General features: G+C 42.3%; 2 protein-coding genes across 5 annotated transcripts in view; one reads left to right on the forward strand and one right to left on the reverse strand.

Annotated features, from left to right (window-relative positions):
* plcb1l (phospholipase C beta 1-like) overlaps positions 1-18,481 on the reverse strand; it is a 273,312-nt gene that overhangs the window by 154,044 nt on the left and 100,787 nt on the right. The gene's annotated exons all lie outside the window — the stretch shown is intronic.
* On the forward strand, positions 213-2,129 carry LOC308103835 (uncharacterized protein; the record flags this gene model as incomplete). The annotated part of the gene is made up of 3 exons (XM_080454014.1): positions 213-432; positions 1,335-1,409; positions 1,678-2,129. 3 exons carry the CDS (start codon positions 213-215, stop codon positions 2,127-2,129), a joined length of 747 nt encoding a protein of 248 aa, XP_080310140.1.

The raw sequence follows: 18,481 nt of genomic DNA on the forward strand, positions 1-18,481 counted from the left end.
AACCACAAAGCCTTACAAAGGCCCTTGCTGGGGGGGGGGGGGGGGGTGATACAGCAAAATATAAGTGTGTGCGTGTGTGTGTTTTGTTTTCATTGTTGCACAGAGTGTGAGCTGTCATATGCAATTTAACAGTATAGGCTACTGTCTACGTTTAGGGCAGTGAAGAGCTGGACCAAATTACTGCAAGAAGAATTGAATTCATAAAGGTACAAATGGCTGTGGCTAGTCATTCTGAAAACATTGAGCTCCAAGAGGAAGATCATACAAACTACGAGAATGAGACCATCATTACAGCAAGCAGAATTGAAGTAGAAATGTCTGCAGAGGGACATTATGAGCGCCTTGATCTGCAAAAGACAGACGATGCGGTCTATGAAGATCTTCAGATCAAGACCAAGAAGGATAATAATCTACAGAAGATACTGCAGTCTGGTAAGATTATTGTTGCTATAACTAAAAGTCACCAACAAAAATATAACTTTTCCATAGATTCAAAGATCTTAACTGCTCTGACTCCCTCCCTTTCCCACTGTGTACGTGTGCATTTGTATGTGCGTGTGTGTACGCATATTTCTGTCTTGTTATTCCTTATTGCTAAAGCATTGTGCAACCAGCCACATAGAAACATGGTTACATTTAGCTATTCAGCCTGTGAGCTAGTTCAGGAAGACGCATTTGAGAGATTTACACAGTAGTATGTGACGTGTCAAGCAGCTGACCAATTTGCCGGTCTATTTAAGATCTCATTCAGTTTCATTCTGTTTATTTGCTCCCGCCAGCACCAGTGTTCTCTGCTTTCCCTAAGAGTTCTGTTTTCCCCTGGAGGGGTTGCTGAGCAGGGAGAGCAGAGCCTGAACAGCAAGATAAAATAATATTCACACTTGAATTTACATTTTATAAATTCACGTTTTCAATATATTTGGTGTTATCTGAATGAACTCAGTATATATGTGTATTTAAGTAACTAACCATCATGTAGTGCCATTTTGATAAGCGCTCGGGTGGCACAGTGGTAAAGTAACTGCCCACCGCAGTTCATCTGGCTTTGTCAAGCGTCTATAGGAACACAATTCGCCTGTGTTCAGGGGCAGGGAGGGTGATATTTTGGTTAAGCTAATAAAGACAGGCAAGTAATATTCAAGATAGTTACTATTTGTAGTCAATAGTTACTTTTCAAGCCTCTCATCCTTTATGCTTTTCCAGACTTGACAAAGAAGGTGAGACACAGAGGAATGGAGACATGCATATTCATGAGGGACACTGAGGACAGTGGGAGGAGTGATGAGTCAAAGTATTTCAACTGAAAGGGCTTTTTCTTCTTTTTTGTCAAACAGTGAGAGTTGTTGCTGTGTGCCTGGGGATGCTGTGTCTTATGCTGCTGGGTGTGATCATGGGCCTGGTTGTATACTGTGAGTATTCCATGTCACTAAACTACTACATCACAGGGAGTTTGTTGCCTGACATTTTCTAGATGTGACAACTATTAAAGCCACTACAGTATATTAACCCAAAACTTAAGACAGATTTTTTTATTGAATTCTCATTGTTTCTTATTGTGTGTATTTATTGCAAGCATCTGCAAAGTATGATGAATAAAGTGGTGTTGACTTTAAACACATTTTACACACAGATGATTGACCTTATCATGAACACCATCACCATTTCTGTCCTTTACAGATCATTCACCCAGTAACAGCATGACCAACGACACTCTGGTACATGATAATAACCAGCTGAAGTCCAACTATACCCTGACCCTGGAGAATACCCGGCTAAAGACCAACTATGATACCCTGAACCGGGAGAATACCCGGCTAAAGACCAACTATGATACCCTGAACCGGGAGAATACCCGGCTACAGACCAACTATGATACCCTGAACCGGGTGAATACCCAGCTAAAGACCAACTATGATACCCTGAACCGGGTGAATACCCAGCTAAAGACCAACTATGATACCCTTAACCGGGAGAATACCCAGCTAAAGACCAACTATGATACCCTGAACCGGGAGAATACCCGGCTAAAGACCAACTATGATACCCTGAACCGGGAGAATACCCAGCTAAAGACCAACTATGATACCCTGAACCGGGAGAATACCCGGCTAAAGACCATGATACACTGATGTTGGAGAATACCCGGCTACAGACCGACTACGATACCCTGATGCAGGAGAAGAACCAGCTGATATGGAATTGATTATCGATGTATTGAAAATATGTAATTATTAAAGAGCTGGAGAGACAGGTAAACCCTTTTTACTGAATAAACTATAGCAACGATTACTATCAAAATATCGACCTATATATATATATATATATATATATATATATAACCTTATAACAATAAACATTTTGTTTAAACCAAAAAATATCACTTACCGTACCTCTTATTATGTGATATTCTATTGTTATCATACTGTTGAGGCTTTAACCACATGAACCCTAGTGTCCCTATTATCTGCATGTCATAGGTGAAGGTTCTGAGAAAATAGGCAAACATAGCAGATCTACTTGTAGATCTGCTATGTTTGCAGATCTACAAGTTCACAACGTGTCGCTTAGTGAAACCTTGCAAGCTTGCAGATCTGCTATTTTCGACGAAGCGATTTGGTGTAGAGGGAAAAAGTAGGGGACCAAGTATAGAGCCCTGGGGGGCCCCGGTCAACAAAGTACAGTATATAGGGTTAAGTAGTTACGTGCAATATGTCACTAACTGTATTGTTGCCACAGCTCTATTTCAGCTGTATTGTAACCATTGTAACCCATGTTTTTATTAACTTGTACACTGAGCAGTGAAAGCATTTAATAAAACTTTACTTGACAATAGCATTATTCAAGTCTTTTTAATTAATTATTCTACTGATGTGTGGAAAAATACTGTAAGTAGGCTACATGATAATACTCTGTTAGTTAAATGATGTAGGATGTATCCTTATGAGCTTAGCTCCAGACTTAAACACTTAAACACTAAGTCCTTTAAACAAAGTTTAAAGGACTTACTATAATGTTGTCTTGTCACTCCCCCTCTCTTACCTGTGGCATTGGCCATCAAGTAATGTTACAAAATACAACTTATATATCGTTGCTGTCGGGTGGAAATCTGATCTACAAGCTCACAACGCATTGCAATGCAACGCATTGTGGGCTTGTAGATCTGCTTGTATGATGAAGTAGGGCATTCCTTTGAGGAAAAAACATAAAAGTTGAAACATGAAGATACAAGGTTTCTGCCCAATAACAACCATGTTTAACTTGAAAGGTGTGCTCAGTAGAGTGCAAATCTCTGCCATGATTTGGCAGAGATTGCCCCCCCCCCGTACCATAGCGCGCGCGCTCACACACACACACACACACACACACACACACACACACACACACACACACACACACACACACACACACACACACACACACACACACACACACACACACACACACACACACACACACACACACACACACACACACACACACACACACACACACACACACGCAAAAAGGAAAGAGAAAAAGGAATAAAAACTGAATTTAGGAGAAGGAACGGCCTATCTATCTAGAGAACTTAACAATCTAGTAATCAAATGAGTAAATACTTTATAATATTAGTAGAACATGGATGATAATGATTAATAGATAAGCCATAAGAAGTTTGACTGGTTAACCTGTTAAAAAGCTTAACGGAATCAAGCAAGTTCACACTTTTAGGTGTTGACATGCATGAGATAGATGTGCTTACCATGTTCTAAAACCATTTTACACTCACATGTCTCGCTCAACTGCTGTTTCATTCTGCTTCTGTGCGTTATTAAAAGTGATGCAAACTTGTGACATCATTTAATATTCTTGGGCCTTTTCTGTTGGCACCCATGGTACTGGTACTCTATAGACTTTTGAGTTGTGAACACCGGTTACTTTGTTTCTTCTGATCTACAAGCTCAGACAGATAATATGCCAATGAATAATTATATCAAAAATAACTTTATTGAATTACTACACAGTAGGATTAAAAAAAACCACATATGAACATATGAGCAAACTCAATTTAAAAACAATTTAGCGGAAAAGGTCAGGACAGTAGACAGTAGCACATTTGGCTGATTTAAAAACGTGTTAAAAGGAAACCCAGCATGTTCACATTTTTGAGCGTGACGATGGTGACTTGAATGAGATAGAGGTGTTACCCACATCCTCAAACTTTCTCACTGCAGTATGTTTTTAAGCGAGTGGGGAACAGCTCACATGACCACATGTCTCTCACACCAGCCCACATCACGTCTCTGAAACAATGAGAATCTGCTGCTATGTGTCAGGAAGGGGAAACACAACAAACTAGCCTTATTCAGACATAACAAAAAGGTCAGTTTCTCTTGTGAAGGCAATGGGGCAGGTGCTCGAGCACTGGTTGGCTCCTATGTGTGCATGTGTCTGATGGAGGAGTCACCCATCTCTGACAGTTCCTGTAGCCTCAGTGATACTGCCTCATCCGTCGCTGTGCTTTTTTACACAGTACTCCCACGGCACACACACACACACACACACACACACACACACACACACACACACACACACACACACACACACACACACACACACACACACACACACACACACACACACACACACACACACACACACACACACACAGCTATGCAAATATTTCTATTGCTGTGCAGTATGGCTGCACAGTCAAATTCTTAGTGTTAACTTTAACAGAGTGTAATTTGGGTAAATTTTTTACAATCTCAAAGTTAATTGTGTGCATTACAACAGGGGTGGGCAACTTTGATGGAGAGAGAGGGACACTATATTTCCACACTCACTGCAGAGCGCCACATTGCATATACTGTCGGGCAATTCCATGTCACACAAAAGTAGCAAAAATAGCCGATCTACAAGCTCAATTTGAGCTTGCTAATTTTCTGCTATTTTTTTATTGGAATCCTGAAAAGTAAAATGTTTATTTAATTTAAAATGCATTCAGTTGTACTTATGTTAACTTAAATACAATTATATTGGACATAAAAAAAAGACAATATAATTTTAATACTAGTCATTAAGCTACTAATATAGAGTGAAGTAATTAAAGCGGGTCATGTTTGCATGTTTGGAATTGTAAACAGCTGAAATCAATAATATATCAGTATTCTGATATTAACCTGCGGGCCGCTTTGAGTGAAGGTGGGGGCCGCATGTGGCTCCCGGGCCGCCAGTTGCCCATGTATGCCCTACAACCCTCTACACGTTTCCAGCTGACTGGAATGGTTACCTACTGCCTTTACATCGCTCAAGAATCAACAATCACGTCATAAGATCATAAGATCACCGTCACTCACTCATACAGGCACATGCAGCAAAACGTTGGTGTTGCATCATGTTCCACAAGACCGTGTCGACAACAGCAATGCCATAGTAATAGAGATAATACTGGACTGTAAAGAAATAAAAAGAATCAACAAAATAAGGTGAAATGAGATAAAAGTTAAAAGTACAGGTAAGATACACATTCTAACCTAAAAAAAAAACTATTTTGAAAACATATTTCAATCCTTCCTCTTTCTCTTATTAACTCTCTGGCTGCCAAGAACGAGTTATAACGAGTCATTGTCATAACGCCCTTCATGATCTGAAGATTTGCTGCTCCATTCACTTCTTGTTTAAGTTATTACTTGAAAAGGCTGTATTTTTGGCCCAGACATGTTATTTTCAAAGGCAGACAATTAATGTCAACGAGGTCGCGATGACCTCGTTGACATTTGTGAAACCACACAGTGAAACCCTCAGTGATTAGCAACCATCAGGGGATCGATCATACTGGAGATAAATATTCTGTGACTACTTGAAAAAGGTAAGAAAATTTAAAAATCGCTGGAAGTGAAACGCAGCCAGAAATAAGTCTGGCAGTGAGAGAGTTAACTACTGTCCCCTGTATTCGCTTGAACAAAATGTATCGTATACAGTCAGGCATATATGTTGGACATTGTTTGTATACGCTACGGTATGTCTGTGACCGAAACACCCATTTATTTTGGTTGCCTAGCAACATACCAAAGATCTTCTTGGAGTGCATTCTATCCGTAGGGGTAGCTCACAAAACTTGGGTAAGTCAGTGCTGACGGGATGCTTTATGATCTCAAATGATTCTCTGCTGTGAAACAACTGTTTAAATCTGGGTTTTTCTTGACAGCCTGTGCAGACATTTATCAGGGAAGCACATTCCCGACACGGCACCAGAGAATACATGAATGACCTAAACACAGATTTGCTCAGCAGATGCTCAGAAGTTGGCTGCCAGCATGAATGGAACACTAGGACAGAGAGACGCTTGGGGGGGACAGGACAGAAGGACAGAGACACGCTTAGGGGGACAGGACAGAAGGACAGAGAGACGCTTAGGGGGACAGGACAGAAGGACAGAGAGACGCTTGGGGGGACAGGACAGAAGGATAATTATACAGAGGAGACCTGGGGACCTGGATCAGATACTGCACACTGCAAGCCAAAAATTACATTGAGTGTGCGTGCGCATGCATGCATGTATGTATATGTGTGTATATGTGTGTGTATATGTGTGTGTGTGTGTGTGTGTGTGTGTGTGTGTGTGTGTGTGTGTGTGTGTGTGTGTGTGTGTGTGTGTGTGTGTGTGTGTGTGTGTGTGTGTGTGTGTGTGTGTGTGTGTGCTCATCCATGTGTGATATGTGCTTGGACGTGGGTGCGTCAGAAAGAGTGAGCAAATGACCTAGGGAGAGAGACGGAGAGACAGAGAGAGAGAGAGAGAGAGAGGCAATGTAACATATTGGTGAATTAAACCAGAGTTAGAAAAACAACAACAACAATACTAAGACTGTACAATACGTCGGCAATAGGGGCAGCCATATAGCTGAATAGGTAGAGGCCACCCGGGACTCAGAATGTCCCCGCTTTGCCCTCCCAGCCTGCCCAGTCAATGTGTCCAAGTGTCCCTGAGCAAGAAGGCACTTAACGGCTCTAACTGCTCCCTGGGCGCTGAATTAATTGCACCCACAGCTCCTAATAGTTTAAGATGGGTAAATGCAGAGGACATGTTTTTTGTGCAAATGTACAGTGCCAAAAAAATACCCTAAAGGAGTGGGTACTAAATGATATAGTTCTCACTTATTTGACCAGTTACATATTGTACCTGTCTCCCATGTCCCCCATGAGCTAGAGAATCAGGCAGACCCCCTGTTACTGAACAAACAAATGTCTTGCTTATTTCAACTGCACAAAGTATTTGGTATATAGGTCCACAGTTGGGTCACAGCATGAAACAGTTTGGGGACCCCTGTCGCTAGGGCATTCACAGAATAGTCGAATATTCGAATATTCGAATATCAAACCGACTATTCGACTATCAAACCACTATTCGACTATTCGAAAAAAAAAAAGATTTTTTTTTTTTAGTGGCTTTTCTAGAGCAGACATGCAGCTGTGAGCTCTGGTGTGACGTCAACTCGCATTCCTTGAGTCGAGTCATCAATGCAATTGAAAAAAAAAAAAAAAAAAAAAAAAAAAAATTATTTTAATTTTTTAATTTTTTATAATCAAATCGAATAATCGAATATTCGAATACTTTTGGGTCGAATAATTCGAATACCATAAATCACTATTCGTTAATGCCCTACCTGTCGCTAGAGGGTCTAAAAAAGAGCTCCAGTCCCGTGCATGAGTAATGATGAAGGGAAGAAAGGGAGACAGGAAGGGCAAGGAGCACATCTGATGAGGTGGAAGTTGTCTACCTGGCAGGCCCTCCCGCTGTGACTGAGCACGCTCACACTGCGCAGTCAGGAAGTCAGGAGGTTCAGAGAGGGCGACCCTGGACTCACACCGGCTCAGCCCTTCTCATTAACCCATTAAGACCCGAGGCGATTCTTTAAAAAAATCTAAATCCGAACATTTTGAAAAAAATATAAAAAATATTTTTTCACGATTTTTCAAAAATAGCAGATCTACAAGCTCGTAGCGCGGCACTCGGTGCCGCGCTATGAGCTTGTAGATCTGCTATTTTTGAATAGCCAAAGACATCTAAAGTGACACAGATGCGTTCCAGGTATCAATGGGTTAGAGAAGATGCTAAATGCTTGGCCTCACTCGCTGAGTAGACCTTGGAATTAACCCCTTAAACCCTATATACTTCCTTGACCGCAGGGGCGCCCCAGGGATCTATCCACGGCGCCCGTCCTTTTTTCGGCCGCTACACCAAATCTCTTTACCTGAAAACAGCCGATCTACAAGCTCACAGCGCGTTGTGTAATACTAGGAGTAGTAGTTGTAGTAATATTATTATTATTAGTCTGGAGATTTGCTGGTCACAGACACGCACAGAGGGAGGAGGACAAGGGCGAAAACATAATCCCCGCCCCCCCAGCCGTTCCGTCCCTATAGCGGAGAGAACCAGTACAGGAGTCCAAAATGTATATGAAATCCCACACGCCAACCACAGTCCTCGGGAACGGAAAACCCCCCTTAAACCAAAGAGATAAGATTCTCTACCTTCAAGCCTAATTTATACTGATTTTGCACTGATGAGAAAACAATGCACCTGCCGGCTTTAGTTCCCACTCACAAGAGCACTGCCAGCTGTGGTGCTGCCAGGAAGCAGTGTCGGCTCTGAGACTGGGAGGTCGGGGGTTCAATTCCCAGCTGAGTCATGCTCAAGAAGACTATATAAAGACTTGAAAAAACGGTACCCGATGTCTCCCTGCTTGGCACTCAGCAATGGTTGGATTGAGGGAAAGCTCCAGCGACATATTAGCCATTTGGTTCCATTTACTATTTCTATATCCAATTTACTATTAGTATATCTGATTTACTAGTATATCGTTGCTGTCGGGCAGATACCTCTTATCTCCATATTCTAACTAAAAGAAAGTAGCAGATATACAAGCTCGAGACGCAGTGCAAAGCGACACGTTTTGAGCGTATAGATCTGCTGCTTTTTGGACATAATGAGGGTTCCACTATACTACTATTTGTATATATTTTGGTTTGAGTTAAATGAACACTCCGTGTGTGTAACGGTTAAACGGTATAGCTGGATATTGTGTACTTCTTCCCTCTGTAGTGTTCACTTCAAAGCTCTTCTCCCTCTTACCCAGCATGCCCCCAGGTATTCTAACCCCCCCGTGTGTCTCCCCTCCCACTCTCTGTGAGTCATCGGCATCACTTTGTGAGGCGGTGCGGACCTGTCCATTTCTATGCAGATGATGCTGTGCTTCAGAGGTGACTCTAAAAACAGCTCTCCCATGCATGCAGGGGACAGGAAAGTGGCGGGTACATAACCACAGTAATTATCTCCCAAGTCTCACAGACGCGCTAAAGTGATGCTGGATGGCCTCACTAACTTTCAGTTGCTGGTATGTATATATATACGATATATAATACATACGATATGAAGCACTTTTCTAGGTACTCAAACGTCGCTTTACAGAAACAAGATAAAAACAACTTAAACCCATTAAGACCTCTGTGTCATTTTTTGATTTGAGCTAAAAAGCATTATTTTACACTTTGGCTATTCAAAAATAGCAGATCTACAAGCTCATAGCGCGGCACCGAGTGCCGCGCTATGAGCTTGTAGATCTGCTATTTTTGAGAAATCGTAAACATTTGTGCAAATCTTTGAATATATAACTCAAATCTTTGCTTCTGGGGGTCCCTGGAACAAAAATTTTTGAGATGGGGGTCCGCGGCCAAATACATATACATTTTGGGGTCCTTGACATGGAAAAGTTTCAGAACCACTGACATAGTAACATACGTTTTTTTTAAAAACAGTTTTTAGGAGACATTATAAAAACTCTCAGGTCTTAATAGGTTGATGGGAAGAACTGCATTCATTGATGTAGGCACACAAACAAACATGCATATTGTTACACTCACGAGCACGCACGCACGCGCACACACACACACACACACACACACACTCTCTGGCGTGGGGGAGGCCCGCTAACAGTCACAGTACACCACGCTGGCTGGAGCGCTCTGTTCTCCCCCTGGCCCCCCGCCCAGGACCCTGCAGGAGCCACACGGAGAGAGAGAAGAGGCCCCACTTGGGGGGAAGTGTCCACAGCTCCAACAACGAGGACCATGAGTGAATAATATATGAGGAGGCTGTTGGCATTGGCTGTGGGGGGGGGGGTGGTAGCCTTTGGGCTTTAGCTGGTGCTCTATTGCTTGCTGCTAGGATACCACATATGCCACACACACGCACGCACGCGCACGTACTCACACACACACGCACGCGCACGCTCTATGCTGCATTGTCCTGTGCTGTGCCTGTGATGTGCGGACACAGTGCAGATTCCATCTCCACTGACATCTTCAATAACTCCAGACCAGAACCAATTGGGCTTTATTGGTGGGACATTCCTACAGGATGAGGGGGGGGGGGGGGGTTGCAGGGCTGTGCAACATCACAGGTTTAACCCTTTAAGACCTGAGGCCATTCTTAAATTTTTTTCTAAATCCAAACAGATTTTTGAAAAAAATCCTCAAAATATTTTTTCCACGATTTTTCAAAAATAGCAGATCTACAAGCTCATATCGCGGCACTCGGTGCCGCGATATGAGCTTGTATATCTGCTATTTTTGAATAGCCAAAGACATCTAAAGTGACACAGATGCGTTCCAGGTATCAATGGGTTAACATGCTGTGTAAAGTAATAGTGAAGCTGAGGAGAGGGGGCTGTGCTTTGTCTTCCAGCTGATGGAGAGACGCACAGTGACGCTGGGTCTGCTGTTGGTTTCCAGAGACGAGCCTCTCTCTCTCTCTCTCCTCATTTGTTAGGCTAATATGTGCGATGCTTCCGCAGCAACAACGAACGCGCGGCTTCCACACGCACGGTTCCTGGAAACGAGGACCGTGACGGGGCTTCTAAAACAGGCCGACATAGAGCAGGGACACAGAAACATTTCGATCAGCGCTCTCTCTGCAGAATGCTTGTTTCTTCTCTCTCCCGACTGACTGGGTTGCATGTCTTGCGGACAATTTATTTTATACATCCTCAGTGGTTTGGCTCGACTCGGCCAGGAAACGATTTCAGCTGTCAGTTGCATAATAATTAAGAAATAAATCATCGTCAAAACAGAGTTGGAGAGTGACAATGTAAATGATCAATGGCTTATTTATGGCATATGTTTTTTTTTTTTATATTAATGAATCTCAAGTTCATTCTACCACAAAAGCTGCTACTTTAGCAACTTATATAATGATGTTCCAGTTTTTTCTGGAAGGAAGTGGTTTAATGCTCAACACCGGTTGTCTCAACCTTTTTTGAGCTCTGAACTTTCAGGGAAAAAAAAAAAATGGAGTTAGGAGGTTTTGTTCATCATTGATAAGAAGAACAGCTGAATGGACCTCCAAGCTCAAAATGAGGTTGGAGGTCAAAAGGGGGTGGGGCCTGGAGTCAGCAAAACCAGCTAACTCCACCCCCCTTTGCTGGACTTAGCTGGTTTAGCAGAAAGTGTGAGGATCCAATGGAGTTAGCTGGTTTTGTCAGAAGCGCTTTTTAATACTTTTCATTGGTTCAATATTTTTCTAATCAACACACAGACGTAAAGGGTGTTCAATAGCACCGAGTTATATTTTTAAAATGCAAAAGCGGAAAATGGAGTTAGCTGGTTCCTGCCGGACAGCAACGTATACATTTAGTATAAGAAGTCATAACACACTGGGTGCCTGCTGGCCTAGCGGTCCAGGCGCATACCACATATAGGCTCTAATGCACGTTGCGGGTTCGAATCCCGATCCCGACGACATTTGCTGCCCGTCTCTCTCTCTCCCCTTTGCCTGTCAATCTGCACTGTACACTGTCATTAAAGGCCCCAAAAATATATATTTTTTTAATGTAAATATAAGTCATAACAGTCATTTCTATTTTATTACATTTTTCTTTATTAATATTTACATAAATAACCTTAAAGCCAGATTTATACTTACTTGCACACCAGTGCCACACACTGAAATTAGTAATTGGGCTTTATTAAAATCTGAATCAGTTAAACCACTTTAACCCTACAGTGTATATACATTACCTATTTGAAAAGAGCCGATGCGACGCCTTGTGAGCTTGTAGATCTGCTATTTCCTCCCCAAAAATCTTTACAAAATGTATAAGATTTTTAATATTTTTGAAACATTTTAACAACACAAATCTTGTATGGGTGGTCCCTTAAACAAAATACTTTCAGATGGGTGTCCAAAGACAAATACCGTACATTCATCTGGTTTTGTGATGTTTTGTGACGTCTTCATGAATGAGGACCTCTCTGCTTACCAGATTGTTATTATATGACTACTCCGCACTCAGAAGCAGGGATGCAACTAACCATTATTTTCTTAGTGATTGTCTCCGCCAGGCCGAAAGGCATGGCGAGAGAGTATGTTTTACCCCCTGTCCGTCCGTGTGTCCGTGTGTCCGTCCGTCCATCTGTCTGTGAACAGCTAATCTCAGGCACCGTTGGCCCGGTCGCTGCGAAACTGTGCACACACACTCCCTGGATGCCAATTCAGAACCTCTGACCCAAATTTTTCACATGGGCCTGTTATAGCGCCACCAGGAGGCCGATTTGTGCAAAACCCATTTACTCCTACAGATTTGATCCAAACGTCATGCAAATCGGTACACAGTATCTCTATAGTCATGTGATCAACACGGATCTGTCCGATTTTCCATATTCCATCCTCATTGGCTAAGGTTGGCTTCCAGAATTTGTCCGTTTTGAACAAAATGCCTCAAATCATGAACGCAGCTTGCGCTTTCCGTACAATTTCACACGCACATTCCCACTAGGCCGAGGAAGAAATGCCACCCTTTTCACATTGGCCTGTTATAGCGCCACCAGCAGGTATAATTTAGCAAAACACATTTTTGGAACAAAATTCATCAAATCATGAATGCAAGGTCCGATTGTCGTGAAAGGCCCAAGAAGAAATGGTCCCCTTTTCACATTGGCCTATTATAGCGCCACCAGGAGGCCACAATAACCTACTGTAACCTGGCGGAGACCTGTGCTCCGAGGAGCACTTTTTCTAGTTTATCCTCTAATTACCTTGAAGTAGGTAAAAAATATAGATATATAGATATATTTGAATATAGTTATGTCTATATCTATAAAGGTATCTACTGTATCTATATGTATATCAATGAATGGATGCAAAGAAATTCGAATCTGTTTTTTTTTATAACTGACCAAATAAATTAGTCTGATCAACCACTTACTTGATGATCAAGCCCTAATTGATCCTACTACAGCTTCAAACAAAAGGATCAAAAGTAGCAGATCTGCAAGCTTTGCGCCGCGTTTTGAGCTTGTTGAAAAACAATGATTTAATTCAAATGTATTATTAATTTTATAATCAATTAAATTGATTAGTTTGATTAACCCATTAATACCTGGAACGCATCTGTGTCACTTTAGATGTCTTTGGCTATTCAAAAATAGCAGATATACAAGCTCATAGCGCGGCACCGAGTGCCGCGCTATGAACTTGTAGATCTGCTATTTTTGAAAAATCGTGAAAAAAAATGTTTAGATTTTTTTCCAAAAACTGTTAGGATTTAGATTTTTTTTAAAGAATCGCCTCAGGTCTTAAAGGGTTAACGGTGGCACCCCTGGTACTCCTGTCTGAGAAGTGAGATGACTTGAGAGAGATGTATCGTGTGAAACCAGTCCTTCCTCCTGTGTGAGACAATTACTGCCAGGGCTGATGACATAAGAGGACTTGGTAAGTAACCCCACGGAGGACACGGTGTTCATGGTCTATTCTAGTGCACTACAATGGAACACCACGGGGTGAAACAGAGTGTCCCACTGCCTTATATTACCTGCCAAGTTAGGGAAGATAAAATTTGACAGGCACACTTTTAACCCATTGAGACCTGAAGCCAATTCTACATGTCTCCTAAATCTCAACAGTATTCTGAAAAACCTATATGTTTCTATATCAGTGGTGCTCAATCTTTTTCATGTCAAGGACCCCCAAAATTATATGTATTTGGCCGCAGACCCCCATCAAAATATGTTGTTCCAGAGACCCCCAGAAGCAAAGATTTGGGTTAAAAATGTTTGCTTTAAAAATATATATATTCAAAGAATTGCACACATTTTCACGATTTTTCAAAAATAGCAGATCTACAAGCTCGTAGCGCGGCACTCGGTGCCGCGCTATGAGCTTGTATATCTGCTATTTTTGAATAGCTCAAAGTGTAAAATAATGCTTTTTAGCTCAAATCTAAAAATGACACAGTTCCAGGTCTTAATGGGTTAAGTGAGATCGCACATCATGCTGGATTGTTACTTTGGGGGAAAAAATAAAGTACTGGAGGGGGGGGGGGGGGGTTGACTGCTGTCAAGTCAAACCAACTCCCACAATGCAACTCTTGCTTGACGGGGGGAGAGGGAATCTGCCGAGGTGTGAGAGACAAACTGCCATCATAAATAACACTAATTGGGCCCCCAGATCCCCTCAGCAAACCTTTGAGGCAGCTCGGGGGGGTATAGCACTGCACCGTGTGTGCGTTATCATCGTGATTCATCTCCTGACGGGAGTCATCACTTAGCCTTTTGCCATTGTTATCTTTTGCCGTGGCACCCAGGTCCCCGCAGCCCCACGACCCGACATCCCAGGACCATCTGCCATGTGCGGGGCCACGTCTCCGAATATATATAACACCCCATTTGGTATGGCATCTGTGCACTCCACTGATCTGCCAGCAAAGGGGATTAGCGACTGTTTAATCCATTAAGACCGGGAACGCATCTGTGTCATTTTAAGATTTTTTTTGGGCAATAAAAAAATAGCAGATATACAAGCTCACAGTGCGGCACCGAGTGCCGCACTGTGAGCTTGTAGATCTGCTATTTTCTTTTAAAAATCGTGAAAATGTGTGCGATTTTACAAATGTCTAAATCATAACTCAAAACATATGTTTCTATATCAGTGGTTCTCAAAAATGTTTCTTGTTAAGGACCCCCAAAATGATATGTATTTGGCCGCGGAACCCCCATCTCAAAATGTTTTGTTCCAGGGACCCCCCAGGAGCAAAGATTTGGGTTACAAATGTTCACTTTAATAAATATATTATTCAAACATTTGCACAAATTTTCACGATTTTTCAAAAATAGCAGATCTACAAGCTCGTAGCGCGGCACTCGGTGCCGCGCTATGAGCTTGTATATCTGCTATTTTTGAATAGCCCAAAGAAATCTTAAAATGACACAGACTCCTTCCCGGTCTCAAAGGGTTAAACAAGCCCACGGTTATTTAACAATATTCAAATTGCCCGTTTAATCCCATGACCTATGTTGAGAGATAACTCGCCGAGGCTGAGAGGTGGTGTCTGTGATGGGTGTGTCAACCCTTGTGCAAAGATGTCAGCGCTGCTACTAATGACACTCGTAATTGTAGAAAATAAACACCCGAGACAGAAGCGGTAGCCCCCGGTATCTGATTGGCTTTGATCCGGGGGGGTGATCGGCCCCTCAGTGATAAAAGTCCTATTATCAGCCTGAAGAGGCTTCACACCTGACCACGGTAGGTTGTACCTCTGCCCGCTCTGAGCTCTAATTAGCATGCTCAAGGGAGATGAGGAAAATGAAGTCTCGGCCCGGATGCCTGTGGCTTGTTAACCACGTTTAACTCTGGCGTCCTTATTTTGGGCAAATTTTCATAAAATACATAAAAAAGCTTTTTTAATGTTTTTTTTTGTTTTTTGTTGTTCAAAAAAACGCATGTTGATATGTCAGTGGTTCTCAAAACCTTTTCATGACAAGGACCCCAACATGTATATGTATTTGGCCGCGGACTTTGTTCCAGGGACCCCCCCAGAAGCAAAGATTTGAGTTACAAATGTTTGCTTTAAAAATAATATATTCAAAGATTTGCAAAGAAAATCTTGTTTTTTCAAAAATAGCAGATCTACAAGCTCGTAGCGCGGCACTCGGTGCGAGTGCCGCGCTACGAGCTTGTATATCTGCTATTTTTGAATAGCCAACGTGTAAAATAAACCACAAAATTAACCACATATAACTCCTTATTTTGGGCAAATTTTCATAAAATACATACAATAATTCATAACAGTATAACACACTAAAATAGCAAAAATAACCTAGGTCTGCGCATCGCGATGCCACATTAAGTGAGTAAATCGTCTATTTTCACTATTTGTCCGACGATGAAGAATATGGCTTAAGTGGTTAACAAGGCGAATAGGGCTTAAGACAGAAGCTCTGTAAACCAGTGGTTCTCAAACTTTTTCATGTCAAGGACCCCCAAATTGACACTTATTAGCCCGCGGACCCCCATTTGAAAAGATAAGCCAGGGACCCCCATAGGAGAAGATTTTTTATGGCTCTCGAAGTGATTCTCAACCATTTTAATTTCACAGACCCCCAGTTTGACATGCATTAGGCTACGGACCCCCATTTAATGACATTTCTATCTCTGGGACCCCGATTTATATTGTAAAATCAATGTCATTTTGACTCTGAGAGTATACAAATGGAACCAAATGGACCCGTTAGGGTCCATTTGGTTCATTTATATACTCTCAGAGTTACAGACCCATAATGGTCCATTTGGTTCCTACTGTAACTGTCCATCATTTAGCTGGGGACCCCCTGGAACTCCCTCAAGGACCCCTGGGGGTCCCCGGACCCCACTTTGAGAACCAATACTGTAAACGCGGCATTACTAACGACGTTACAAAAATAGTTTGGTTTGTAAATCTCCTCCGCAAACTCGCGCGCTCAGATGTGCACGAATGAGAGACAGGAGTAGAGAGAGAGAGCGAGAGACAAGACGAGACGGATTTCAACCGAGTCACGGTGAAGTCGTGGTGCTGCTGTTTGTTGGCTGCCCTTCATGGCTGTGAGAAGTGATGGAGCTGGAAGTCCTTCAAGTCTGATTTATACTAAGTTGCGCGCTGCTGTCACATGCGGTGAAAATAAGGCAAATCTACAAGCTCACAACGCAAACGCGGCGCGTCCCGCTGTGGCCTTGTAGATCGGCTATTATCCGTGTGTTGACACAGCAACGCAAACCAAGAATAAATCAGGCTTTAGATCAGCGTTCCTGCGTGTGTAACACCTCACACGCACTATTTGGTCCCTGAGGAATTACTCACTTAGACAGCACAATGAATGCCATGTCAGGAGAAGGGTAAATGCTTGCCATCTAGTGTAACCACAGTACGCCGTGTGCATCCATTTTCTGCCAAGACATCAAATCCATCAAAAGAATAATATTAAACTGATGATGGGCTATTTTGTCACCTTGCAGAGAGGAGGCGAGCTAAATATAGCCCTGCCGCCTTCTCTATATTCAACATTTTCTGTCTAGCATCGGCTCGAAGATGAACCGTTCACTTTTGAACCAGACAAATACAAATGATGCGAGGCTCGTGTGAAAAATATTTGCTCCCACTTTCTTACAGCCGTAAGTCTCTGATGTGACAATAACGTTGAAGTTGAGTTGAAGTTGCGACAAAGATGCTGAAATACAAACACGGTAGCTTATATGAAAGCTCACAGTAAACTTCTATCCAAAAGTGCCACCCAGTGCTTTAAATGTATACATTATAGGTGACTATGGAAATTGAACCGCTAATCCTGTACAGGCTCTACCAACTCCAAACGACAGCTTTGAAACCAGCAGACATTCTTCTTACTAACACTAATTCCTTTATTTATTACATCTGCTTATGTGACAGTAAGTCGCTGGACATATTTTCGAGTCTGTGACAAATGTTTACATTACATCATTGCACCATTATGTGCCAGTTACCAATTTAGCAACACCCTGGTCTACCGGTGGGAAATTGTCATGGACATCACACTAAGAACTGTTTGCCGACTCCAAGTTACATTCAAAAGAGTATTTAAATATAATTATACAACAGATACTGTAGTTACAACTGGAGCCGTGCCAATAACCACAATTCAACAAAGTCTAAATCACTGGTAAAAGCATCACTCCATAATATGTTCTGGACCAGCTGGTGTTACCTATAGCAACGGTACACAATTGGGAACAATTTTGGATGGCGGAGGGCTGAAAGAAATGCGATTTAGCAAAATAACAGAGCAGTGCTATTGGATAAAAGCAATAAAACATCGCCATGGCTGCAGAGGGCGAGGTCATGCCTAGTTATGTTCCATCAGCCCCGTTTTCCCTCAGTTCAGGGATAGGCTTGGTTTGCTCCCTGCAGGGAGACTGCACTCTGCTTCGCATAGTGTCTATGCCGCAGCACCATGTCAATAACCGCGATAAATCACTCCCTCTCGTGTCTTATTGTTTAACTATGCATTCTAAAGGGCCATTACGATTCAAAACAATGAGTTTGTTGGTCATGGTTGCCAGGACCTGTTTTCTATGAAAACATACAGCACTGTTAACTCATTCACTGCCACTGACGTAATTGACGTAATTACTCCCATTTACCAATACTGCCACTGC

Source organism: Gymnoscopelus braueri (genome assembly GCF_963280865.1).
Source record: "Gymnoscopelus braueri genome assembly, chromosome: 16".
Lineage (NCBI taxonomy): Eukaryota > Metazoa > Chordata > Actinopteri > Myctophiformes > Myctophidae > Gymnoscopelus > Gymnoscopelus braueri.